At 48.1% G+C, this 27,009-nt stretch overlaps 1 protein-coding gene across 1 annotated transcript in view; it reads right to left on the bottom strand.

The window, feature by feature from the left end:
- PTPRS (protein tyrosine phosphatase receptor type S) overlaps window positions 1-27,009 on the bottom strand; it is a 257,126-nt gene that overhangs the window by 149,306 nt on the left and 80,811 nt on the right. The window contains exons 3-5 of the mRNA XM_087703332.1: window positions 25,946-26,091; window positions 24,207-24,348; window positions 11,743-11,931 (exon numbers count right to left, since the gene is read on the bottom strand). Of these exons, the coding sequence (XP_087559458.1) occupies window positions 11,743-11,931; window positions 24,207-24,348; window positions 25,946-26,091 (477 nt within the window). The remainder of the gene's footprint in view (window positions 1-11,742; window positions 11,932-24,206; window positions 24,349-25,945; window positions 26,092-27,009) is intronic.

The following is a 27,009-nucleotide window of genomic DNA, read 5'->3' as shown; positions in this document are numbered from 1 at the left end:
TGTTTTCTCAGGGAAGGTGGGGGGAAAAAAAATAAAGAAAACTTTCGCACCCTTGCTGGACTCCAAGTTTAAAATGCCACAGGTGAGCATGGAGAACAGCGTAGGAGACGAGAAATGAATGATTCAGCTCCAGTCACCCTTCAACGCAACCCACGGATTTCGTACCAGGCGAGAAAGAGGGGTGCCAGTTAGCCTCTCTGGCACGTTTCCAGGAATCCCACGAGGCGAATTCTTCAAGGGGGTGGGAGGGATGGCGGGCCGCTGCTTTGAGGGAGGCTGTCAGCGTTCCAAATATCATCCAAAATTAAATCGGAATCCAAGGCAGAATTTTCCGCAAACTTCCAATTTACTAAGAGAGACACGTTGGCACATCTGTGGAAACCCAAATCTGAAAGCTTCCTGGGGTTCCCACCCGGTTGAAAGTTCCTGATCTTGCCCCCACACCCACAAGTCCATCACATGGTCCCATGGTGGCGCAGTGGTTAGGGTGCAGTACTGCAGGCCACTTCAGCTGACTGTTATCTGCAGTTCAGCGGTTCTAATCTCACCGGCTCAGGGTTGACTCAGCCTTCCATCCTTCCAAGGTGGGTGAAATGAGGACCCAGACTGTGGGGGCGATATGCTGACTCTGTAAATCGCTTAGAGAGGGCTGAAAGCCCTATGAAGCGGTATATAAATCTAACTGCTATTGCTATTGCTATCTTCCACTGCCACCCTCTCTATTATTTTACTATGCTGTTTCATTAGTGGGGCAATTGGGAGGGGGAATAGTAAGGAGTGGAATGTGTTGTTGTCCAAATAAAACATTCCTTTCTAGAAGCCAAGGTCATTCTTTGTCTCCGCACCTGACCGGAAACCGATGGGTGGAAATGCCAGTGTGGCAGTGAAAGATTGGACCATGTGATCGACATTAACCCGAATCTCCCTTAAAATAAATCACCAGCAACCCCGGCAAGGGGTGCTGACTCTCAACACTGATCTGACCCGGTCAGCGTAAAATATCAGTGAAGAATTAAGATAGAGCCTTGATAGAGGGGAGATTCAAAATGGCTGCTCTGAAATCGGACTTGATCACCTTAAAAGAACGGTGGCTGGAACTGGGTATGTCTCGTTTAATGAAAAGAAGGACTGGGGGAGACATGATAGCAGTCTTCCAATATCTCAGGGGTTGCCACAAAGAAGAGGAAGTCAAGCTACCACGTTTCCCCATGTTCTTTTGACCCCCCCCAAATAAGCGCTTGGCCTTATTTTTGGGGAGGTCTTATTATTTTTGAGGCGCAAGAGGCGGTGAGCATGGTCACCTCATGGCTGCTGCCGTGTTGCAATATTTTCAGGGAGGGCTAATTTTTCAGAGAAACAGGGTATTCTCCAAAGCACCTGAAGGCAGGACAAGAAGCAATGGGTAGAAACTAATCAAGGAGAGAAGCAACTTAAAAATAAGGAGAAATTTCCTGACAGTGAGAACAATTAATCAGTGGAACAGCTTGCCTCCAGAAGTTGTGAATGCCGCAACATGGAAGGTTTTTTAAGAGATTGGAGACCACCATTTGAGCAGGGGGTTGCACTAGAAGACCTTCAATATCCCTTTTCACTCTGTTATTCTGTTATTTTTCTTAAAAACCTTCAGTGATGGAGCACCCACAACCTCTGGAGGGAAGCTGTTCCAACAATTAGCAGCCTTCCAATATCTCAGGGGCTAACACAAAGAAGAGGGAGTCAAGCTATTCTCCAATGCAGCTGAAGGCAGGACAAGAAGCAATGGGTGGAAACTAATCAAGGAGAGAAGCAACTTAGAACTGAGGAGAAATTTCCTGGCAGTGAAAACAATTAACTAGTGGAGCAACTTGCTTCCAGAAGTTGTAAATGCTCCAACACTGGAAGTTTTAGAGAAGATGTTGGATAATCATTTGTCTGAAATGGTATAGGGTTTCCTGCCTGAGCAGGGGGATAGACTAGAAGACCTCCGAGGCCCCTTCCAACTCTGTTATTCCGTTCTGCTCTGCTCTTTTCTATTCTATTCTATTCCATTACATTCTTCATTCCAATATTCCACTCCACTCCACTCTACTGTATTCTTGGCAACTTTAAGAGAGGTGGATTTTAGCTCCCAGAACTCCTGAGTGAGCATGTTGGGCTGTAATTATTATGCTGATGTCATCCAGAGGTGGGTTCCTACCAGTTTGCACCAGTTAGGTAGAACCGGTTCGTCAAATCTACTGAACCGGTTATAAGAGGTTCCACCAGTGGACTCAGAAAGCAGGCCACACCTACAGAAGAGGTTCCAAAATTTTTTGAAACCCACCACTGACACACACACACACACACACACACACAGACTCACACAGAGAAAGAGAAAGAAAGGAAGAAAAAAAGAAAAAAAGAAAGAAAAGTGAGAGAGAGATGAAAGAAAAAAAGGAAAAAGGGACAGAGACAAAAGGGAGGGGAGAGAGAGAGAGAGAGAGAGAGAGAGAGAGAGAGAGAGAGAGAGAGAGAGAGAGAGAGAGAGAACACTTGGCCGGCAAACCACTCCCACCAGGTCACATGGCTGGCAAGCCACTCCCACAAAGGAGGCCACACCCACAGAGTAGGTTGGAAAACTTTTTGAAACCCACCACTGATGTCATCACACAGTCAAGCCCAATGTTTACATGGATTTGGCATTTTTATTTGCCCATCAAGTCCTTCTCCTGGAATAGGAAGATATCCTTACAGGATGTCAGCTGTTTGAGGCAAGCTGCCTTTTGCAATTGACCAGTGAGGATTTTTTTTTTCAACGGCGATGGTACTCAAGATATTTTGAGATTGCACCCAAGGAGGGGTGGGTTTCAACCGGTTCGTGGCGGTCCCCGCGGACCGGTTGGTCGGTGAACCCGGAAGTAAGTAACTTCCGGGAATGCCGAAGGACCCACCCGCCCGCCCGCACTCCTTACTGGCCTTTGAAGACTTCTGGGCTTCCACGCAGGCGCATGGCACATACAGCGCCTGCGCGATTCTCCGCGAGCAGCTGGAGCATCGCACAGGTGCTAAAACGCATGTGTGAACTGCACACACTCTTCTTCCTCCTCTTCTTCTTCTTCCTTCTCTTCCTCCTCCTTCTCCTCTTCATTCTTCCTCCTCTGCGTTCTTCTTCTTCCTCCTCCTCTTCTCCTCCTCTTCCTCTTCTTTCTTCTTCCTCCTCCTCTGCATTCTTGTTGTTGTTCTTCTTGTTGTTGTTCTTCCTCTTCCTCCTCCTCTTCTTCCTTCTCTTCCTCTTCTTTCTTTTTCTTCCTCCTCTTCTTCCTTCCTTTTCCTCCTTTTCTTCCTTTTCCTCCTCTTCCTCTTCCACATCAATACGAAGTCACAGCTGCCGGTTCTGGTGGTGTTGCCCTTCGTTCCCACTGAGTTCTTCCCAAGCCCCGAGGATGCCGTAATAATGTATTGGCGGGGTCTGTGTGCGGATCCAAGCAGTCTGGCCTTTTGTAATAGGCAGATGGAAATTCTGTCAATGTGCAGGTTTTCTAAGGGCTGTCCGAGATTTTTGGGGATGGCACCCAGTGTGCCGATAACAACTTGGATCACCACAGCTGGTTTATGCCATAATTTTCAATTTCAGTGTACAGATCTCGATCCTTTCCGATCTTCTGCAGTTCTTTCTCTTCTATTATACTAGTCCACGGCATTGCCACATCAATCATCATCTCCTCCTTCTCTTTTCTTTCTCCTCCAGCAAGGTTAACAGTAGGTTCCTCTTCTTTCCCAAGCAAGATGCTCCTTTCCCCCCCATCAATAGAAGGAATAATGACCCTGAGATATCTTTTATCCTGATTTTACTACCTGTAATCTCTTTTATCTTTACAAGGTCAGATGGATTTCCTCCTTTCATTCCATCCTTCCCTCTATTTCTCCTTTCTCCCTTCTTCTTTCATTTCCTATCCTTATATCTTCCTTTCCTCCCCTCCATTTCTCTCTCTCTCCTTCCTTCCTCTTTCTTCCTATTTCTCCTGTGCTATTTCTCCTTTCTTCTCCTTCCCATTTCTCTTTCCTTCCTCCTTCCTCCCCCTCATTTGTCCTCTTTTTCTCCTTCCTTCCTTCTCCTTCCTATTTCTCCTTCCTATCCTCCTTCTTATTTGTCCTCTATTTCTCCTCCCTTCCCTCCCAGGGGTGGATTTCGGCAGTCACTACTACAGTTTCGCTTGTGTGCGCGTCGCATGACACTTGATACCCCCTGTGCGTGCATGCGCAGTGCAATAAAATTGCTCTGCGTATGCGCAGAAGCAAAAAACAAGATGGTGCCGGCCAGAGAACCAGTTCGGGGATGTTGTAGGTCTGGGTCGCTGCTGGTTCCAGGGACGCAGGCCCCCAAGCCACTACCGGTTCGGCCGAACCCAACCAATAGAGAGCCGAGGTGGCGCAGTGGTTAGAGTGCAGCACTGCAGGCTACTTCAGCTGACTGCAGTTCGGCAGTTCGGCTGTTCAAATCTCATTGGCTCAGGGTTGACTCAGCCTTCCATCCTTCCGAGGTGGGTAAAATGAGGACCTGGATTGTTGGGGGAGATATGCTGACTCTGTAAACCGCTTAGAGAGGGCTGAAAGCCCTATGAAGCGGTATATAAGTCTAACTGCTATTGCTATGTTAACTCTGCCCACACCAAGGAGTTCGATCCTGACTAACTCAAGGTTGACTCAGCCTTCCATCCTTCCGAGGTGGGTAAAATGAGGACCTAGACTGTGGGGGCGATATGCTGACTCTGTAAACCGCTTAGAGAGGGCTGAAAGCCCTATGAAGCGGTATATAAGTCTAACTGCTATTGCTATTGCTAATACTAATCGGTAGGAACCCACCACTGATTCCTCCCTCCCTATAACAGCTTCCCCTAGAAATGGCACTCATTTAAGAATTCTAGGAGTTTCAAGGAAACTTAAAAAACATTCTTATCCAGCCTCTAGAGACCATTAGCAGCGGATTTGACAGCCCAACTCAACACAAATGAAGAGAATTTGACGACATCTTTCTTTTTTTTCTTAGCAAGGGGAAGGGGGGGGAAAAAAACCCCAATAAACACAGCTTTGGAGTGATGCTTCAAAAGGTAGCAGCCATGCCCAGAAGAAAGTTTCGGGAACCAGACGGGTGTAGAATCAAGGCAACACAACACATCTATTTCAATGGAGCCCGGCTTCTATTTGAGCCGTCAATCCAGCGATGTTATCAAACCAGGAGGACAAAACCTACACATGCAATTCCTTTGCATCAATTGCAAAATTATCTGGTGGGGTGTTTTTTTTTTGTTTTTTTTGAAGGCCATCTCTCCCTGCAGACTTCCCAACGCCTCTGCCAAACGGATTTAATTTACTCAATCTTTGCCTTTGATGGAAGGAAGAGGCTTCGCCTGGCATGTACTCTCTTTACGAGCCTGCTTGATCTGCAAAACAAGTAAACTCCTACCTACGCCTCCCGATGGGGAAGCCAATGTTATCCTTATTAATGGCATTAAAAGAAGATCAAGGAAACTTCGGCGTCGGACAAAAGAGCCACCCGAAAGGAAACAGGCACAGAGGCACCGAACGCCAGACGCCGTACGGGGGGGGGGGGGGGGGACACACAAAACACACATACAGGCATAGACGGAAGCAGGACGCCAGAGGGAAAAACGGCGCGCTGCCGGAGAAGGAACGTTGAACGTAAAGCAAGGGTGGAAATCGGCTGCCTTACTTGATGGATGGAGGCAATGCTAAAATGCCACAAGCCACGGAATGGGAGCCGTGACTGTGGCATCCTCATCGCTCTCTGAGCTTGGCTGTTTGCTTGTAGATGTTTCATTACCTGACTAGGGAACATTATCAGCATGAGGGAGTGGGGAGCTGCTCCCTATGTGTATAATACAACTTGCTCTGCTAGTATTTGTGTGTGTCAGGCCTGCAGCCATCTTTTCTTTGGGGTCTTTGGCCTGCCACCCTTTCTATTATTCTGCTGTGCATTCTCTATTGTGGGAAAATGGGAGGGGGGAATTGTATGGCGTTAGATTAAGATTAAGATTTAGTTTATTTGTATGCCGCCCTTCTCCGGGAGGGATTCAGGGCGGCAAACAACTCAAAAGGGGAAAAGGGGATACAAACACAATACACGTAATTAAAATACACAAGAGTCATACGGCCACACAAGTCGAGAGGGGAGGGGAACTCATCAACCCCAGGCCTGCCGGCACAGCCAGGTTTTGACGGCTTTCCGGAAGTCCTGGAGAGAGGTGAGGGTCCGAATCTCTGCGGGGAGTTCGTTCCAAAGGGCCGGAGCTGCTACAGAGAAGGCCCTCCCCCGGGTGGTAGCCAGATGGCATTGGCTGGTAGACGGAACCCGGAGGAGGCCGACCCTGTGCGATCTAACGGGTCTATGGGAGGTAGATGATATGTAGCCATAACAACATTCTTTCTAGAAAGCCAAGGTCATCCTTTGTCTTTGCACCTCTGCACCTGACCGGAACTGGATGGAAACTGCCAGCGTGGCAGTGGGAGATTGGACCATGGGATGGACTTGTGGGTGTGGGAGCAAGATCTTGAATTTTTCAGAGTCCCTAGGGAGTGGGTGGCATACAAATTTTATTAAAGTTGCAAAGTTGCAACTGTGTGGGGAAAACCGGGAAGCTTTCAGATTTGGGTTTCCCCAGATGTGCCAACATGGCTCTGTTAATAAATTGGAACTTTGAGGAATCCTTTGCCTGGGATTCTGATTTAGTTTTGGATGCTATTTGGAACCCTGACAGTGGGAGTGTGGTTGTCGTGGCCTGTCGACCTGAGGGCCCTCCAGCAGCCAAATCAGAGGAGGTGGAGGGGGCAGCGTGGGAGTCAGGGCCGCCACCAAGGCAACCCGAGTGCTCCGAGAGGGAAGAGGGAATGGAGCTGTCAGAAAGCGAGACAGAGGCGGAATCTGGGCTGCCAGTTAGCCTTCAGATGGAGAGTCCCCAGGTCTGGAGGTGGTTGATGAGGAAGAGGAGGAACAGCTGGGCCCAGTGCCTGATGGGCGGATGCGAAGAAGGCAGAAGAGAGGAGAACAATGGAAATCTATGGTCCGGTCTTTGGCACGGAACAGCCACCACTGCTAGTGAAGCCCCACCCTAGCTCTGGGGATAAAAGGCAGGAGGTGGAGATGAATAGATATGGCAATTATTCATCTCCCTGCTGGACAGACCTGTTAACCTGCGGGGAGAGAAACTTTTTGCTGGAGCCTGTTCCCAGTGTGCGCATGCGCAGAGCTGCCAGGAGAAGGGAACAGCTAAGGAACAAGGGCCGACTTGGTAGTAAAGCCACAGGTGGACAGTGAATGGCCCCTCCCAGAGGGAATAAATGGGGAGTGAAAGGGGAGTGGAGTTTGCAGGAGCCGAGGTGGCGCAGTGGTTAGGGTGCAGTACTGCAGGCTACTTCAGCTGACTGTTATCTGCAGTTCAGCGGTTCAAATCTCACCGGCTCAAGGTTGACTCAGCCTTCCATCCTTCCGAGGTGGGTGAAATGAGGACCCAGACTGTGGGGGGCGATGTGCTGACTCAATTTGCTAAAAATCTGCTTAGAGAGGGCTGAAAGCCCTATGAAGCGGTATATAAGTCTAATAAATAAAATAAATAAATTAGTTCAATTCCTTAGGGTGAAGATCTGCTCCTGACTTCTTGGCAAGTATTGTCTGCTACCGAGTGGCGTTTGGAAGATATCGGCCTGGCTGCTCTCCAAGCCTGATCAAGGCCTGTAGTCGTGAAATCTCTTGAAAGACTCCTGGCTGGGACTTTGCTGAAGAGGAATTCCTTTTAAACTAAATAAAAGGGGTTTTATCGGGACGAGGAGTCGGCTTCGCGCTTTTGGGAAGCCCGGGTCAGAACATCGCTTCAGTGCCACATGGGGTGGACATCACATTTCAAGTGTGAGATTGAGAAATTGTTCTGTATCTGCAGACACCAATGTATGTTTTCTCGACTGCATTCATTGCAACACACGTCCCTCTAAGGATCTTGGGAACTGTAGTCTGGGAACAGTCAGGCCTGTCGTTTCTAACTCTCAAGTGTGTTGGCACCGCAATTCCCACAATGCCTTGTTCCGATAGGGTGGCATATCCCACAATCCCCCAGGCTGTTGGGCCTGCTCTCCTAAAACTCTGGCAGCCACAATCCAACAAACTAGGTTAGGGAAGGCTGAATTTCATAGTTCCCTTCCATAAAAATTTTGCCCAGAGGGAAGGGAAAAAAAAGAGTGTGGAACTCATTTACAGTGTACAGGTAGCCCTCAACTTACAAGAGTTCACTTAGTGACTGTTCAAAGTTACAACAGCACTGAAAAAAGTGACCTATGACCATTCTTCAAACTTATGACCGTTGCAGCATCTCATGATTATGGGATTCAGAGGCATCACAACCGACTCACATTTATGACGTTGCAGTGTCACATGATCCCAAAGTCAACAAGGAAAGCCAGATTCACTTAACAACCGTGTCACTAATTTAACAACTGCAGTGGTTCACTTAGAATACAATGGCAGAGTTGGAAGGGACCTTGGAGGTCTTCTAGTCCAACCCCCTGCTTAGGCAGGAAACCCTAAACCACTTCAGACAAATGGCTATCCAACATCTTCTTAAAGACTTCCAGTGTTGGAGCATTCATAACTCCTGGAGGGAAATTGTTCCACTGATTAATTGTCCTCAATATTAGGAAGTTTCTCCTCAGTTCTAAGTTGCTTCTCTCCTGGATTAGTTTCCACCCATTGCTTCTTGTTCTACCCTCAGGTGCTTTGGAGAATAGTTTGACTCCCCCTTCTTTGTGGCAACCCCTGGAGATTTTGGAAGACCGCTATCATGTCTCTCTTAGTCCTTCTTTCTATTAAACCAGACATACCCAGTTCCTGCAACCGTTCTTCATAGGTTTTAGCCTCCAGTCCCCCAATCATCTTTCTTGCTCTTCTCTGCACTCTTTCTAGAGTCTCCACATCTTTTCTACATCGTGGCGACCAAAACTGAATGCAGTATTCCAAGTGTGGCCTTACCAAGGCCCTATAAAGTGTTAAAATAACTTAAAAATGTTAAGAGGGACAAAACTCACTTAACAAATTTCTCACTTAGCAACATAAATCTTGGGCAAAGTTCTGGTCATAAGTTGAGGACTACCTGTATTACAGATACACACCTTGAATTTCTTCTGCTCGGTAGCAATACAAGATTCATTGTGCAGTCCTACTCAGTTGAAAGTTCAAGATCTTGCTCCCACACCCACAAGTCCATCCCATGGTCCAATCTCCCACTGCCATGCTGGCAGCTTCCACCCATCCAGTTCCGGACAGGTGCAGAGGTAGAAAGACAAAAGATGACCTTGGTTTTCTGGAAAGAATTTTGTTTTGGCTACATATCATCTAACTCCATACAATTCCCCCCCCCCCCCGAGTTTCCCACAAATAGAAAATTCATAGTAGAATAATAAAAATGTGGCAGGCCTAAATCTCGAATTTTCAACTGGGTGGGAAAACTGGGAAGTCTTTTGATTTGGGTTAATGTCAGGGTTCCAAATAGCATCCAAAAGTAAATCAGAGTCCAAGGCAAAGTATTCCTCAAAGTTCCAATTTATGAAGAGAGCCATGTTGGCACATTTGTCTGTGAACATTCACATTCACACACATACACAAACACTTTTGGGTACACCCAGAAACCGCAACTAGTTTGCTTTTTTTAAAAGCATCAGGACTCCTACGGTGGATGTTATCTAATAATAATCTTATTATTAAAGAACATTAGTGTGATCCTAATTTCAGCAACACTTGGAAGATCTGCCGAAGATGATGGCTGTTTAAACTCCTTTTGGGTGCATTTTTTTATGCTTATAAATTTAGAGTTTGGGGTGTCAGCCTTTCAAGAAACGTTCACATTAAGACAGAGAAACCCCCGTGGATTCTAGAAAAAAATATTTTATACGTAGACGGAAAGATTCTTGAAACCTTGTTCAAATGTCTTTTTGTGCTTTGTTATCCTTAAACCAGCATTCCTCACGGTAGGCCATTGGAAGATGTGTGGACTTCAATTCCCAGAATTCCCCAGCCAGCCATTGGAAGACGTGTGGACTTCAATTCCCAGAATTCCTCAGCCAGCCATTGGAAGACATGTGGACTTCAATGCCCAGAATTCCCCAGCCAGCCATTGGAAGACGTGTGGACTTCAATTCCCAGAATTCCCCAGCCAGACATTGGAAGACGTGTGGACTTCAATTCCCAGAATTCCCCAGCCAGCCATTGGAAGACGTGTGGACTTCAATTCCCAGAATTCCCCAGCCAACATGGCTGGCTGGAGAATTCTGGGAGTTGAAGTCCACACGTCTTCAAATAGTCAAGCTTGAAAAACGCTGCTAAGGAAATCAAGTCAGGATTTCTAGAGTTTCTTTCTCACCCTTCCATCTTGCCCCGGACGAAATAATCACATCTCCAGGATCTCAAACTCTTATTTCTCCACAAAAACAAGCCCAGTTCCTAAGCAACCCCTTAAAGTTGCACGTGCCTGAAGTTTTTTTTTTTAACTTTGCAAAAATGCTAAAACTGAGCTCAGATTCGTCTCCAAGGCATTTCTGGAGACGAAAACGACATGACGGGGCTGGTGCTTGGCTTCACAGCTTTCTCTTTAATTAAAGAGCTGGTAAGAAAACAGATAATAAGATTGAGGCAATCTTGCCGGTCGTAAAAGTGAGGCCTGTTCTCACACGAAGGAAAGCCAGCAACTTGTGTTTATGAAATTTGGATTCATGAACGACCATTTCTCCTCCTTGATGTTGGAGGCCGATTTGAAATTAATTCAGCTCCCCCCCCCTTTATAGGAAGTCAAAGCTGATCTCATTGTCAGTAAAAATAAAAACAAAAACACAAACAAGGACATTTAAGTGGAGAGGACACATACTTTGCTGTAATCTCAAAGGAAATTCCAACACTCACAAAAAAAAGGGGGGTTAATCAGGGGTGGGATTCAGTCGGTTCGGGCAAACCGGATGTTAATTTTAATCTGGTTCGCCGAACCGGTACTTGCAGGCTGGCCATGCCCCACCCACCCCACCCCTCCCCTCCCAGGAGTCTCCACCCAGCCCATTCATCATGCCAGGTAAGTGCAGTGTCGGCTCTGAGGCGCTGGGAGGGCGAAAAACGGGCCTACTGGCAGTACCGGAAGTCCAGAAACAGGCCTCCGGAGCCTGGGGAGGTCGTTTTCACCCTCCCGGAGGCTCAAAAATGGTGCAGGAGGCCGAGTAGCCCACGCCCACTCAGCAACCTGGCAGAGAACCGGTTCAATCCCACCCCTGAGGTTTAATCCCTGCAAGAAAAGTGAGTGTGCATCAGAATGATGAGGCTTCAGGAATGATCCAACTACGTCCACAGTAATAAACGATCATGCGTAAAAAAAAAAATCCCACAACACTTGCTTGGAAACCACTTCTGGACTTTGTGCTTGAGGTGGGGAAAAAATGAAACTTCGATTTTGGGTTATGCTCATTAGATAGAAATTGACAGTAATTATTGTGCAAAAGTAAAAAGTTATTACCTTATTCTACTGTGCTAAAAAGAGTCGGAACTCAATGCTTTTCTTTTTTTTGTCATTTCCTTTTTACCCGACACATATTTCTCTTCCCTTTTTCCTTCCTTCCTTTCCCATTACTTTCTTTTTTTGTATTTTGTACTTTGATAAACCGATACAAATTTGTCAGTCAAAAAAAGAGAACGTCAACCCAAAAGAGAGAAAGAAAGGACCGGAAACATCCCGTATACCTTACCAGATCTTAGTTGCTTGATTCGTCCATTGCTAGCACTGGGGTCAACAGGTAAGAAATCCTTAAACCAGGTGATCTCTGGATCTGGATTCCCGCTGGCCGCACAAAGCATCGTAGCTGTCCGCGTACGTTCAACCACCTTCAGCTGAGGGCCCATGTCAATGACCGGGAATCCAGGAGGCAACTGGTCCTCTGTTAAAAGCCAGCAAAGAAGAGAAAGGGTTAGAGTCCTTGGATGTATCAAAGCAGAGAGCATTGTTTGTCTGGGGACAATCCCTGCTTATCTCTGTGTTGGCTGCCACAGAGGTAAATTACAGGTCGTCCTCGACTTGCAACCACGATTGTGTCCACGATTTGGGTTGCTAAGAGAGACAGTTGTGAAGTGAGTTTTGCCCCATTTTGTGACCTTTCATACCACAGTTGTTAAGGGAATCACAGCAGTTCTTAAATTAGTAACACAAATGTTAAGGAATCTGGCTTTCCCATTCCCTTGGGGCAGCCCTTGAAGAGTATTCGGAGACTTCAGCTTGTCCAGAATGCAGCCGCGCGAGCGATCGTGGGTGCACCTCGGTTCACCCACGTAACATCTATCCTTCGCGAGCTGCACTGGCTGCCTATTGGTCTTCGGATACGCTTCAAGGTGCTAGTCGTCACTTATAAAGCCCTTCATGGTATTGGACCTGGGTACTTGAGAGACCGCCTGCTGCCAATTACCTCCAATAGACCGATTAGATCCCACAGATTAGGCCTCCTCCGAACTCCATCCACCGGCCAATGCCGACTGGCGACTACCCGGAGGAGAGCCTTCTCTGTGGCTGCTCCGACCCTCTGGAACGAGCTCCCCGTGGAGATTCGAACCCTCACCACCCTCCAGGCCTTCCGCAAAGCCCTTAAAACCTGGCTGTTCCAACAGGCCTGGGGCTAAAGAGCTTTTGCCCCCCTCCTCGAATGGTATGGCTGTTGTGTGCTTTTAAACTGTGTATTGTTATGTTCGTCTTTTTTATCCCCTGTCTGTACCCCCTTCCCTGACTTGAATTGTGAGCCGCCCTGAGTCCCCTTCGGGGAAATGTAAATGTAATAAATCCAATCCTTTGTTTGTCAGAAGGTCGCAAAAGGGGATCATATGACATTGGGACCCTGCAACCGTCATAAATATGAGTCAGTTTCCAAACATTTGAACTGTCATCGCATGACCATGGGGATGCCGCAATGGTCGTAAGTGTGAAAAACAGTCATGTCACTTTTTTTCAACGCTGTTGTATCTTCAAACGGTCACTAAATGAACCATTGTAAGTCAAGGACAACCTGTGCCAAGGAGAAACCACACCCCACTAACACTCACAGGGCAAGTTGCTGTTTATAAACACAGGGCAAACCCCCCACACATACGACCAACCAAGCTCAGAGATCAATCCTGAATGTGATCTAGTCCTCAACCTATGACGTCAATTTGGGACCAGCATTTCTGTTACTAAGCAAGGTAGTTGTTAAATGAGTCACACTCTATTTTATATATTTTTTTGCCACGGTGGATAAGCAAATGACAGCAGTTGTTAAGTGAATCATGCTGTTGTTAAGTGAATCTGCCTCCCCCCCCCACTGATTTGCTCGTCGGAAGCTGGTTGGAAAGGTCGCAAATGGAGGTCATGTGACTCCAGGATGACACAACCATGATAAATGTGCATCTGAATTTTGATCCCATGACCACGGGGAAGTTGCAACAGTCGTGACTGCAGGATAGGTTGTAAGTCATTCTTTTAGTGCGGTTGTAACTTCAAACGGTCGCTAAACAAATGGTTGTAAGTCAAGGACTATATTATTAGTGTTATGCCTGTTCTGATCCAGGGTTCCCAAGAGCACGAAGAAAACTCCTGGTCCCGACAAACCCCACTTTTGTTAATTGACTGTGAATTCCGCTCATTCACATCCAGCAAAGTCTTTCGAGGGAGGATTTACAGTCACAGACCTTATCTGGCTTGGAGAGCTGCCAGGCTGATATCTGCAAAACTTGGCAAGGAGTCTCGGAGAGTCAGGAACCAATTAAGTGAACTAATTGTCTCCTGCAAACTCCACTCCCCTGTCGCTCCTCTTTTATTCCCTCTGGGAGGGGCCATTCATCATTTGGCCTTACTCCCAAGTCGACCCCTGTTCTTTAGCTGTTCCCTTCCTCTGGCAACTCTGTGCATGCGCACACTGGGAACAGGCTCCAGCTGTTCTTCTGCCTCACTGATGTCTGACTCCGAAGGCAGCTGATAACTGTCAGAGGGCCCTGGCCCCCTCTCTGCCTCCGACACAGAGCCCTCATCAGAGCCTTCCTCAGAGCCTTCCCCAGACTCCAGGACTGGCCCAGGTTCCTCCCCAACCTCCTCACTGTTCCAGTCTGCTGTCAGCTTTGCTGGAGGGCCATAACAATGCCTCAATAATATTATCATCTATCTATCTATCTATCTATCTATCTATCTATCTATCTATCTATCTATCTATCTATCATCTATCTGTCCATCCATCCATCGTCTGTCTATCTATCTATCATCTATCTGTCCGTCCATTCATCCATCCATGTATCATCTGTCTGTCTGTCTATCTATCTATTATCTATCTATCTATCTATCTATCTATCTATCTATCTATCTATCTATCTATCTATCAGTCCATTCATCCATGTATCATCTGTCTGTCTCTCTATCTCTCTATCTATCCATCCATCCATCCATCGTCTGTCTGTCTTATCTGCCTGTCTGTCTATCTATCTATTTATCATGCCTGTCCATCCAACCATCCATCCATCATCTGTCTGTCTTGTCTGTCTGTCTATTTATCATCTGTCCATCCAACCATCCATCCATCCATTCATCCATCCATCCATCATCTGTCTGTCTCTCTATCTATCTATCCATCTATTGTCTGTCTGTCTGTCTGTCTGTCTATCTATCTATCTATCATCTGTCCATCCATCCATCCATTCATCTATCTATTCATCTACCTATCATCTGTCATCTGTCAGTCTGCCTGCCTGCCTGCCTATCTATCTATCTAAGCAACAGGGAGAAAGCAGAACTATTTAACCAGGGCTGGGTTTCGACCGGTTCGCACCGGTCCCTGCGATCCGGTTGGTCGCCGAACCCGGAAGTAAGTAACTTCCGGGAACGGCGAAGCCCCCCCCCCCGCGCCCGCCCGCACACCCACGCCCGCTCCTTACCCGGTTTTTTCGAATTTTGCGCTTTCCACGCATGCGCAGAACGCCTGCGCGATCCTGCAGGAGCAGCTGGAGCATCGCGCAGATGCTAGTACGCATGCGCGCGCCGCGTGCGTGCGCGAGGACGCCGCGTGCGTGCGTGAGGACGCCGCCAACCGATCCGGTTGGAACGGGGCGAGAAACCCACCCCTGTATTTAACTCATGTTTTGCATATGTCTTTACACAAAAGGATAAAACAGTCCAACCTATCAAAAACAGCACCACAAAAATCAGATTAGAAACACAAGTTAAAATAGGGAAGAAAATGGTAAGTGAGCACCCGTCTACCCTAGACGAGTTCAAATCACCAGGACCGGACGGATTACACCCCAGGATTCTGAAGGAACTGGCAGATGAGATCTCAGAACCACTGAACTGTATCTTTCAGAGATCCTGGAGCACCAGGGAACTACCAGAGGACTGGAAAAGAGCTGATGTGGTTCCCATCTTCAAAATAAATTGTATTGTATTGTATTCTATCTATCATCTATCTTGCTGAAAACCATTTCTTTCCAACAAAATCTGCCCATTGAGGTCAATGAGTTCACTTAACGGCTTCAGATTCACTTAACAACCCTGGCAATTCACTTAACGACCGCCTCAAAAATGTCATAAAATCGAGTCATTCACATAAAGCCCCCCCCCTTTAACGATTGGCACGACTTAACGACCGTAATTCTCAGGTTCAATGGCCGCCGTAAGTCAAGGGCTCTCAGTAAGCAGGTGTTTGTTTGTTTTTTCAAGAGACTACAGGACTTTTCTTGTTTTTCTTTTGAAGACGTTTCGCTTCTGATCCAAGAAGCTTCTTCAGCTCTGACCCACAGACAAAATAACGCCCTCCACCCTTTCTCATTAAAGTCGCGGACTTTGGAACAAATGAACGTTTTGGTTAAGAACTGGCATCATCTGTTTGGTTTTTTTTAAACGAACATACCACAAACAGGTCGATGGGTCTCCTTTGGCGCATGAAACGAAAACGCGGAGAGCAGATTTCGATGGAAGGAAAACACCAGCGGTTTGCAAACGCCCCTAAATTAAATTCCAGATCCTGCAGTCCCAAACGCATGCCTCCGCTTAGAATTTATTGCCTCTGCAAAACACGGCTGCAGCCTGCGAGGAGGGGGGCGGTGAGCAGCATTCAGGAAAGCAAAGCACCTGATTGTAAAATTGACACCACCACCACCCCCAATCCTTTCCGGTCCCATAGGATGGGGGAAGATGGGTGCCGCTCCGATGTACATCCAATGGACATGTACGATGGACGCGGGCGCTGCTAATCACATGGGTTCCACCACAAAACCGCGTTCGACTAAAGCGCGCTCGACGAAACCGCGTAGCTGACGTCATCACAGCGCGACGAAAAAAGCACGCTGTGAACGCTAAAGCTAAAATTAACACCTAACCCTAAACCTAACCCCCCTAAACCTAACCCTAAACCTAACCCTTAACCTAACCCTTAACCTAACGCTAACCCTAAACCTAACCTTTAACCTAACCCTAACCCTAACCCTAACCCTTAACCTAACCCTAACCCTTAACCTAACCCTAACCCTAACCCTTAACCTAACCCTAACCCTAACCCTTAACCTAACCCTAACCCTAACCCTAACCCTTAACCTAACCCTAACCCTAACCCTTAACCTAACCCTAACCCTAACCCTAATCCTTAACCTAACCCTAACCCTAACCCTTAACCTAATCCTAACCCTAACCCTAACCCTTAACCTAACCCTAAACCTAACCCTAAACCTAACCCTTACCTTAACTTGAATCAGCTTGCTTTCAAAGCGCTTTTTAAAGCGCCCTTTTTTCTCCGCGGTCGCTGTTGTCGCGCTGCTGATGACGTCAGCAACGCGGTTTAATCGGGCGCGCTTTAGTGGAGCGCGGTTTTGTCCTGCCACGAATCACATGAAGTACTACTACCGCTTTATAAAACCCTAGTAAAGGCCACACCTGGAATAACTGCAACCCATTTTGGCCACCAAGCTACCAAAAAAAAGATGGTTTAGACTTTGGAAGAAGTTCAGAGAAGAGAACTAAAATGATCAAAGGCCTGGAGGCGAAAACACACGAAGAACGGTTGCAGATTTGGTGTTTGGCTAGTCTAGAGATAAGGAGGACTAGGGAGGGACATGATAGCAGCATTCCAGTGTTTGAGGGGCTGCCACAAAGAAAGGGGGGGGGAATCAAATTATTCTCCAAAGCACCAAAAGGCAAGACAAGAAACAATGGGTGGAAACTAATCAAGGGGAGAAGGAACCTGGAATTAAGGAGAAACTGCCTGACAGTGAGGACAATTAACCAGTGGAACAGAAGTTGCCTCCAGAAGTTGTGGGGGGCTCCATTGCTGGATTTTTTAAAGAAGAGTCTAGACTGTAGACCAGGGGTTTCGAACTCAAGGCCCGGGGGGCCAGATCCAGAGCTCTGTTTCTGTTGGGTGGCAGGAGGCCGTTGCAGCTGAAAACGGAGCTCGGGAGCCCGTTTTCGCTGGCAGAGTGCAGGCGCCCCCCGACACACCCACACTGGCCACAGTCCCGTCCCCCCCAACGAGGTCAAACACAACCCTGATGCGGCCCTGAATGAAATCAGGTTTGACACTCCTGCTCTAAACAGTCCCGTATCTGAAATGGTTTTTTTTATTTTATTTTAATTTTATCAACTTCATATATACATTCACAATTATATGATCTCATAACTGTTATTAATAATATATATTTATAACAATTTTTCCCTACAGTTGACAATATACTTGAAGATTGCTTTCTTAACATCCCATAGATCCATCTTATCTTACAATGGTCCTACTTCTTCTTCCCTCCCTCCCTCTTTCCTTCCCTCGTTTCTTCTCTCCTACTCCCCTTCCTTCCCTCCCTCCTTCCCCTTCCCTCCTTCCTTCCCTCCTTTCTTTTCTCCTTCTCTCCTTCCTTCCCCCCTTCCTTCTCTCCTACATTCCCTCCTTTCTTCTCTCCTTCTCTCCGTATCTGAAATGTTATAGAGCAGGGAGGTCAAGCTGGATTTCTTCGAGGGGCGGATTAGCAATTGTTGTTCTTCTCCATGGGACATCCAGGCGGGAGGAGAAGAGGGGGGGGGTGCTTTTGCAGCTGAATTCTGGCCTGGACAGGCCCCTAAAGCACTATGCTGGCCAAAATGTGGCGTGGGGAGGAGGGGGGGCACACACACACCCGGGCATCCTTTCGCCAGCACAATGCTTCAGGAAGCTGCCCAGGCTGACAATGGGTCTCAAAAACACACACACACACAAACACCCAGCTGGCCCTGTTTTGGCTAGCAGAGGCATTATTATTATTTGTTATTTCCAGGCCGGACCGCGGGCTGGATTTCAACCCTCTGTGGGCCAAATCCGGACTGCGGGCCTTGAGTTTTAAAGCAACAACTGTAAAATAACCACCATCGGGACTTACGACTGTAATGGGCAGGCTCCATTATGGTTGTACGTTGAAGCTGTAATGTACTCAAGAGGCAACGTGACTGCCTTCCTTGGTTTGATGACTTTCAGACCTGTATCGGGAGCTCTGGAGTGCTGGAAACCTACGTGCCAATGGGCACAGAGGATATACCAGGGCTGAGACTGGCTGCCATTTACACTCCGTTGCCTTCTCTGTGGCAAATCCCTGTTGCTGTCCCCGCACGCCTCCGGGCCATGCTCTTTGTTCCGAGCTCTCTGAATGCCAACCGTCGGCAGTCGGCGAGGATTTGAATGCCACCTCCTGTTGAGAATCCTCCAGTCTTGGCAACGGGCCAGCGGGATCCGACTCCTCCTCAGTCCCGCCGCGCCTCGGGTGAGCGGCAACCTCATTTGCTAATCAGAAAGCCCTGGCAATTAACATGCCGCTTAATGAGGCCTTCCGAGCCCAGCATGGGTGTTGGGGAGAAACTGTGCGCGACAGCGCGGCGGCGCTGCATAATGAGTAGGCACCAGCTGGTTGGGGCAGCGTCCTCTTGTCAAGCGGTCCCTGCTTGGCTGACACTCGCCTGTTTGCCAATGCCAGCGGAGCGGCAACGAGCGGGCCTTGCACACTTGCCGGGATCCCTCTGCGGATAAACTAGGCGTGCCATCTGGCTTGCGTGCCGATCCAGGGCTTGTCAAAGCGTGGTTATCAGGAGACAACCCTCCCCCTCCTCTCTTTTCAACTCAGTCTCTTCTTCCGCATCGATATCTATCTGTTTAGGAAACACCTGCTTCCCTGCGCCGTTGGGTCCATGCGAAGCACACCTGTTGGGTTGGAGGTGGCTTGCAACTGCTTCTGTGATGGCGCCTGGCTGTTTCATTATTTTCTTCCTCAATTGTTACATTGATGTACAGCCCGTGTAACTGTTTGTGGGGCTATTTCTCGACGGAATGGGCAGAGGGAAGGACCTCGAGCAACAGGAGGAAGAACGGGCCACTGGGAGAAAGATTTCAGATTTAGTTTATTTGTATGCCGCCCTTCTCCGGGAGGGACTCAGGGCGGCGAACAACTCAAAAGGGAAAAGGGGAACATAGAACATAATACACATAGTTAAAATAACCAACAATCATACAACCAAACAGGTCGAGCGGGGAGGGGAACTCATCAACCCCAGGCCTGCCGGCAAAGCCAGGTTTTGACGGCTTTTCGGAAGGCCTGGAGAGAGATGAGGGTCCGAATCTCTGCGGGGAGTTCGTTCCAAAGGGCCGGAGCAGCCACAGAGAAGGCCCTCCCCCGGGTAGTAGCAAGGTGGCATTGGCTGGTGGACGGAACCCGGAGGAGGCCAACCCTGTGTGATCTAATGGGTCTATGGGATGTAATTGGCAGCAGGTGGTCTCTCAACTACCCAGGTCCAATACCATGAAGGGCTTTATAAGTTACGACTAGCACTTTGAAACGTATCCGGAGACCGATCGGTAGCCAGTGCAGCTCGCGGAGGATAGGTGTAACGTGGGTGTACCGAGGTGCACCCACAATCGCTCGCGCGGCTGCGTTCTGGATGAGTTGAAGTCTCCGAATACTCTTCAAGGGCTGCCCCATGTAGAGGAGGAAGAACAGCCAAGGAAAAGGCAGCGAATAGAAACCGGAGTCTGGGACAGAGCTGTAACGTGAGAAAACGATTTAGAGCAGAGTTCCCCAACCTTTATGGGTTGGCGGCCCAAAGTGAAGGAAAGGGGAGGAAAGAGAGGATGATTTTGTGGGAAGGGTAGGCGCGTGCAAGTGCATGTGTGGACACGTTTGTGACATTTGTGGTGACACTCACATGAGTGGGGCCGCAAGTGCCCGCAATGAGACTCTCGCACGAAATGGGGCCGCAACAGTCCACCACGAGTTTTGCGTGAGTGTGGACGCAAAGGTCCACAACAACGCTTGTGCGTGTTGGGCTTACGTGAGTGTGGCCGAAACCCCCTGCGACGAGGCTCGTGCAAGTGGGGCCACAAGTGGTTGTGATGACGCTCATACGAGTGGGCCAGACTGCCAACGACTGGTTGCGTTGATGCTTGCACGAATGGGATCATGCATGGGTGCAAATGTGCGTGTACCATCTGGCTCTCACAGGGCCCGGTGGCAATTGTGCAACGGCCCAGTAGTGTGATTTTATTTATTTATTTATTTATTTATTTATTTATTTATTTATTTATTTATTTATTTGTCTTGTATGCCTCCCACTCCCGGAGGACTCCGGGCGGCTCACAAAAGACAAGGAAAAGGGGGGAACGAGACAAAGACAACATATTAGAAACAAAACCAACATTCACAATTTCTGTGGAGGTAGATGCTTCTCAGCTCCCTCTAGCCTGCTGGAACAGCCAGGACTTGGTGGCTTTGCGGAAGGCCGGGAGGGTAGTAAGGGTCCGGATCTCAACAGGGAGCTCGTTCCAGAGGGCCGGAGCTGCAACAGAGAAGGCTCTCCCCCGGGGAGTCGCCAGCCGACACTGGCTGGCAGATGGAATCCGGAGGAGGCCCAACCTGTGCAATCTAATTGGTCTGAGAGAGGTAATCGGCAGGAGGCGGTCTCTCAGGTACCCAGGTCCGATGCCATGTAGGGCTTTATAGGTAGCGACCAGCACCTTGAAGCGGATTCGGAGACTAATAGGCAGCCAGTGCAGCTTGCGGAGGATAGGTGTAACGTGGGTGTACCTTGGTGCACCCACAATCGCTCGCGCGGCTGCATTCTGGACTAATTGGAGTCTTCGAACACTCTTCAAGGGCAGCCCCATGTAGAGCGCATTACAATAATCCAGTCTTGAGGTCACAAGTGATGTGGCCCACAGGTTGGGGATCCCTAACTTAGAACTATTGCTCAAACCTTGGCAAGAGTTCCAGTCTTGCCTTAGACATGAAAGTTAACAGGGCCAGTCACCAGGAGACGGTGAGTTCTAATCCCACCTTAAGCATGAAGCCCAGACTTTGGACTAGCATTCTCTCTCAGTTCAACCCACCTCACAGGGATGCTGTGGTTGTTGTGTGGAAAATCAGAAGAGGAAGGATATTCGCTTTGTTCAGCGCTTTGAATTACCGTATTTTTCAGACTACAAGAGGCACCAGAATATAAGATGCACCATGATTTTGAAGAAGTAAATTTTTAATAAAAGTTTTTGCTTTCTGCAGGCCTCCCACTCTCTCTGCACGCCTCGTGTTTTGCACACACAAAAAAGGGGGGGGGACGACGCAGAGGTATGGGAGGCTTGTAGATTGCTCCTGGATGTTGGAAGGGGGCAAAATGAGCTGGTTTTTTTGGGAGGGGGGAAAGGGGCATGCAGAGGCTTTGGGAGGCTTGTAAAGTGCTCCTGGGGGTTGGGGGGGAACAAAAACAGCCTGTTTTTTGCTCATTTTTGCCCTCCCCAGTCCCCAGGAGCATTTTGCAAGCCTCCCAAACCCTCTGCACGTCCATTTTTGCAAAGGGGGCAGGGTTTCTGCAGGGCAAAAATGCTGTATTCGGTGTATAAGACGCACCCAGATTTTTACCCTCTTTTTTGGTGGGGGAGGGGAGAAAGGTGCGTCTTATACTCCGAAAAATGCGGTATTTATAAAATAATAAGGGTGAAGTATGGGCGAAAGAAACCAGGGATCTCAGGACAAAAACTAGATTTTTGTCGCCGTCCTCCCCCTCCCCCGCTATTTATGCAGTGTTTCTCCTCCTTCTGCCACCTGGAATGTGAACCGAACATGAGGAACCAGGAAGCCCCCATGCGCTGGAACATCAGGTGTGGGAGGTGGTTGGAGACGCAGGCAACATGCCAGAGCGATGACGCTTCGAAACCCAGATTGCCATCCTTCCACAGATACAGATCTTTACATAGCCTGATGGCACCTTCTGGGCACAAGTGGGAAGGATTGACACGCACGCTTGGTTTTTTTGTTGTTGTTTTTTTTTGTGCATATAGCAGGGGCGTCCGTGGAAAATAGCGGAAAATGGCACGATAGCAGCGTGGTGGCGCGATCAAAACCTATCCTGCCTTGACACACGTTGGTACACGGAGCGCCAAAAATCGTGGGAGGCAGAGGAGGGAGCGAGTAGCAAGGGGATGGGAAGGGAGGGTCAGGGCAGGGAAAGGGTCAGTGGGTTTGGTGACCCTCACCCATTCCAAGGGGAGATGAAATGAAAGAGCCTGACAGAGAGAGGGTGGACTAGATGATCTTCTCCATCGTAATTATAAAGAGGATGTATGATTTGCAGGATCAAGCCACGGTCAGCCTCCTCCAAAATATGTGCTTTGGGCCGTTTATGTTTATGTGGTGCCCCGTTGTATGTGGCTTTTTAGTTGTTGATTGGGGTGTTGGTGGCCAGTTACTAAGTCGAGTCTATGTTTCTACAACTTTCAAAGTCCCTTCCAACCGAAGAAATCTATGATTATCTGACCTCCAAGGTCCCTTCCAACACTAGGAGTCTCTGTTTCTATGACCTCCAATGTCCCTTTCAATCATAGGAGTCTATGATTATCTGACCTCCAAAGTCCCTTCCATCCATTGGAGTCTATGATTATCTGACCTCCAATGTCCTTTCCAATCCTAGAAATCATGATCTCCAAGGTCCCTTCCATCCATAGGAGTCTAGGATTATCTGACCTCCAAAGTCCCTTCCATCCATAGGAGTCTATGATTATCTGACCTCCAGTGTCCCTTCCAACCATAGGAGTCTATGATTATCTGACCTCCAAGGTCCCTTCCAATACTAGGAGTCTCTGTTTCTATGACCTCCAATGTCCCTTTCAATCATAGGAGTCTATGATTATCTGACCTCCAGTGTCCCTTCCAACCATAGGAGTCTATGATTATCTGACCTCCAGTGTCCCTTTCAATCATAGGAGTCTATGATTATCTGACCTCCAATGTCCCTTCCAACCATATATATATGCAGACACCCCTTGTTATATCTTGGTTAGTGTCTCATGGCAGCAATTTGGTATAAAATTCATCTGTGCAAATTTACTATTTTATCTTCCCCCCCTGGATCAGAAAGGGGGAGGAGCAGATCATAATCAGCGGTGGCTTTGCACATTTCATTACCGCCGGTTTGCCATATGTGCGCAATAGCAATAGCAGTAGACTTATATACCGCTTCATAGGCATTTCAGGCCTCTCTAAGCGGTTTACAGAGAGTCAGCATATTGCCCCCAACTATCTGGGTCCTCATTTTACCCACCTCGGAAGGATGGAAGGCTGAGTCAACCCTGAGCCGGTGAGATTTGAACCGCTGACCTGCTGATCTAGCAGTAGCCTGCAGTGCTGCATTTAACCACTGCGCCACCTTGGCTCATTCCACGCATGTGCCCGGCTTCCACACATGCGCTTTGCTCACACGCGTGCCTTCCACGCAGGTGCCCAGCCTCAAAAACATGCCTAGACAGGATGGCATAGATCCAGGGTGGGCAGACGGGCCCACCTGCGATTTCCGCTACTGGTTCGGGCGAATTGATCCGAACCTGCTGAATCTCACCTCTGATCCTATTGGCAAATTATAACTTTCAAAGTGGATTCAAACCACAGACCAACCTAGATGGAAATTCAAACCCACCCTACCCCCATCCTGAGCTGCAAACATATAAATATTTATTGCGATGTAAACCACAGCTCGTTTCCCGCGGATACAAAGAGGACCTCTTCACACCCATCCTGATTATGCTGGCTTTAAACAGCAGCTCCGATCATTTGCATTTGAAGTCACTTCAGATTCAGAAGCAAAGTTTGCAACCTTCCAAGGGCCGCCGCCAGACACATTCAAGACTTATCCCATTCAACATTTGCTTTTGTGGGTTACCTCTCAGAACGGTCAGCTTGGCATTGACCGTGATCTCCGCCACCGAATTCTGGGCAACACATTCATAAATGTTTTCGTCTCGGGGCGTCCGGAGAGGTTGTATCCTCAAGACCGCTCCAGCACCTTCGTCAAATTCAATGGTCTGAATCGGAGAGAGAGAGAGAGAGAGAGAGAGAGAGCAAGGAAGGCAATTAATTCCATTCAATTAATTAAAGAGGAGATCCCGTCTATCCCTCTTTTCACACTCGGCCATTGTCGTGTGTGTGTGTGTGTGTGTGTGTGTGTGTGTGTGTGTGTAAAAGTTACAGACCAACTTCCCAGAGCTGTGCGTATGTGTGTCTATTTATCCATTTCTCTTTGCATACAGCTTGTTTCCAAGGAATGTGTGTAAGTATGCATTAAAAAAATCCACAATCTTTGAAAAAGATCAGCTTTCCAGAATGTGTGTGTGCGTGCGTGCACATGTGAGTGAATGCACACACGCATGCATGAATAAAAGCCACCACAATCCTTGCAACAGATCAGCTTCTTAGGAACCTGTGTATTGTGTGTAAAAATCACCACAATCTTTGCAACAGACCAATTTCCCAGAGCTGTGGGTATGTGTGTCTATTTATCCATCCTTCTTTGCGTAGAGCTAATTTCCAAAGAATGTGTGTAAGGGCGTAAAAAAATCAACAATCTTTACAACGGGTTGTGTGTGTATAAAAACCACCACAATCTTTGCAACAGGCCAACTTCCCGGAGCTGTGTGTCTGGAAAGCTGGGTTCACTTCATGAACACAACATAAAACTTCATGAAATTGGGCTCCATCACTTGCTGACTCACTTAAGGACCACGTCGCTTAGCGACGGAGATTCTGGTCTCCATTGTGGTCATACGTCGAAGAGTATTGTAGTCTTTGCATCCAGCCCAACTTCATGAATGTGGGTTTGGTGAGGGAGAGATTTAGTTGATGAAAACCAGGGTTGGTAAAACTAAAAGTCCTCTGAGCCAGAAGCTGTGTTCTCTCTTTCTTTGGAAATTCTTCCAGGATCTTCCTCTGGCTTTCTTGTGGGGGCAGACGGGGACAATTAACCAGTGGAACGTCTTGCCACCAGAAGTTGTGGGTCCTCCATCACTAGAGGTTATTAAGAAGAGACTGGAGATAGGAGGAGCCAATGTCACGACAACACGACGTGCGGTCTCGACAGTCCGAGACCGCCGTTGACACTTTTGCCACTGGACGGTCCGGCAGGACCTAAACCATCCCGGAGAGATGGTGATCAGCAAGACAAAGCCTTGCTGGTCTCAGGGACACCGCAAAGTCCCTGATTGACCCAAGGGAAGTGCTTCAAGCCGGCAGCAAGCAGGCAAGAAGAGACTGGGCACAGTCGGGGGGGGGGGGGAATCCTTGTGCAACCCCTGTCCCCCATTTTGGGCCTGGAAGTCTCCTGCACCAACCTGAAATCCAAAACAGGGTACGGGAGGGCGTGATGCACGCACAGCAGACACCCAAAAGACTAGCTGGTCAGCGGGAGGCATGCGTGTATGCTGGGGGGCGGGGGGGAAGGCGACAGAGCGCAGGAGGGGTCACGTGCAAATGCATGGGGGCTGTGTCCCTGTGTCGCCTGTGCACTTTCAGCATGCGACAACAAAAAGGTTAGCCATCACCGGTGCGGGGTCTCCTGTTTTGAGCAGGGGATTGGATTAGAAGACCTCCAAGACCCCTTCCAACTCTGTGATTTTGTTGTCTTACCTCAAACCGCTGTGAGTTTACTTTCTTTCCCTTCTTGTTCCAGGTGACGCGGGGTTTGGGGTCCCCCATCGCTTGGCACACGAAGGACGCCACGCCTCCCGACACCCCAATCTGGTCCACGGGGTGCTTGATGAACTGTGGTGGGCCTGTGGGGGGAGGAGGGAGAGAAACACAAACAAAACAGAGACTTTAGATAAGTTGAGGGATTGGTTTAGCAGAGTCCCCTCCACGCCTTTTATTTACTATCCATTTATTAGGGTTATCTGGTCCTTTCAGCAGTTCTAAAAAGGTTCCACAGACCCGTTTGCAGTCTGATTCAGGCTGGGATCCTGAAAGCACAGATAAACCCCCAGGTGGCCTCAATGACTCTCAGAAAGAGTACTAACGACCAGAGGACTACAAAGAATATAAATCCTTCCATTACCCACCATTCAGTCAGAACTGAAGAAGCTTCTTATTCCAGAAAAAATGAAGAAATTCCATTCATACTGATGGGTACTGATGAAAAAGTCATTAAAAAACTTTATGGACACTTACTAGAGGTTAGGTTAGAAGAAGAACAAGTTAAAGGAACTATGATAGCTTGGGGGGGGGGGGAATTTGGGCATGGGATTGAATTAGAGAAGTGGTAGAAATTGTGGTCCCAAAATGACAAAATGACAATGTCAACAGCATATAAAGAAAATTTGTATAAGATACAATACAATACAATAGCAGAGTTGGAAGGGACCTTGGAGGTCTTCTAGTCCAACCCCCTGCCTAGGGAGGAAACTCTATACTGTTTCAGACAAATGGCTACCCAACTTCTTCTTAAAGACTTCCAGTGTTGGGGCATTCACAACTTCTGGAGGCAACTTCTGTTCCACTGATTAATTGTTTTAACTGTCAGGAAATTTCTCCTCAGTTCTAAGTTGCTTCTCTCCTTGATTAGTTTCCACCCATTGCTTCTTGTTCTACCCTCAGGTGCCTTGGAGAATAGTTTGACTCCCTCTTCTTTGTGGCAACCCCTGAGATATTAGAACACTGTTATTGTGTCACCCCTAATCCTTCTTTTCATTGAACTA

This window comes from Thamnophis sirtalis, unplaced genomic scaffold, assembly GCF_051295495.1.
Source record: "Thamnophis sirtalis isolate CommonGarterSnake01/CBP01778 unplaced genomic scaffold, rThaSir2_p1.2 scaffold_1, whole genome shotgun sequence".
Lineage (NCBI taxonomy): Eukaryota > Metazoa > Chordata > Lepidosauria > Squamata > Natricidae > Thamnophis > Thamnophis sirtalis.
Note: the sequence above shows the minus strand (reverse complement) of the source record. Positions and strands in the feature narration are given on the sequence as shown.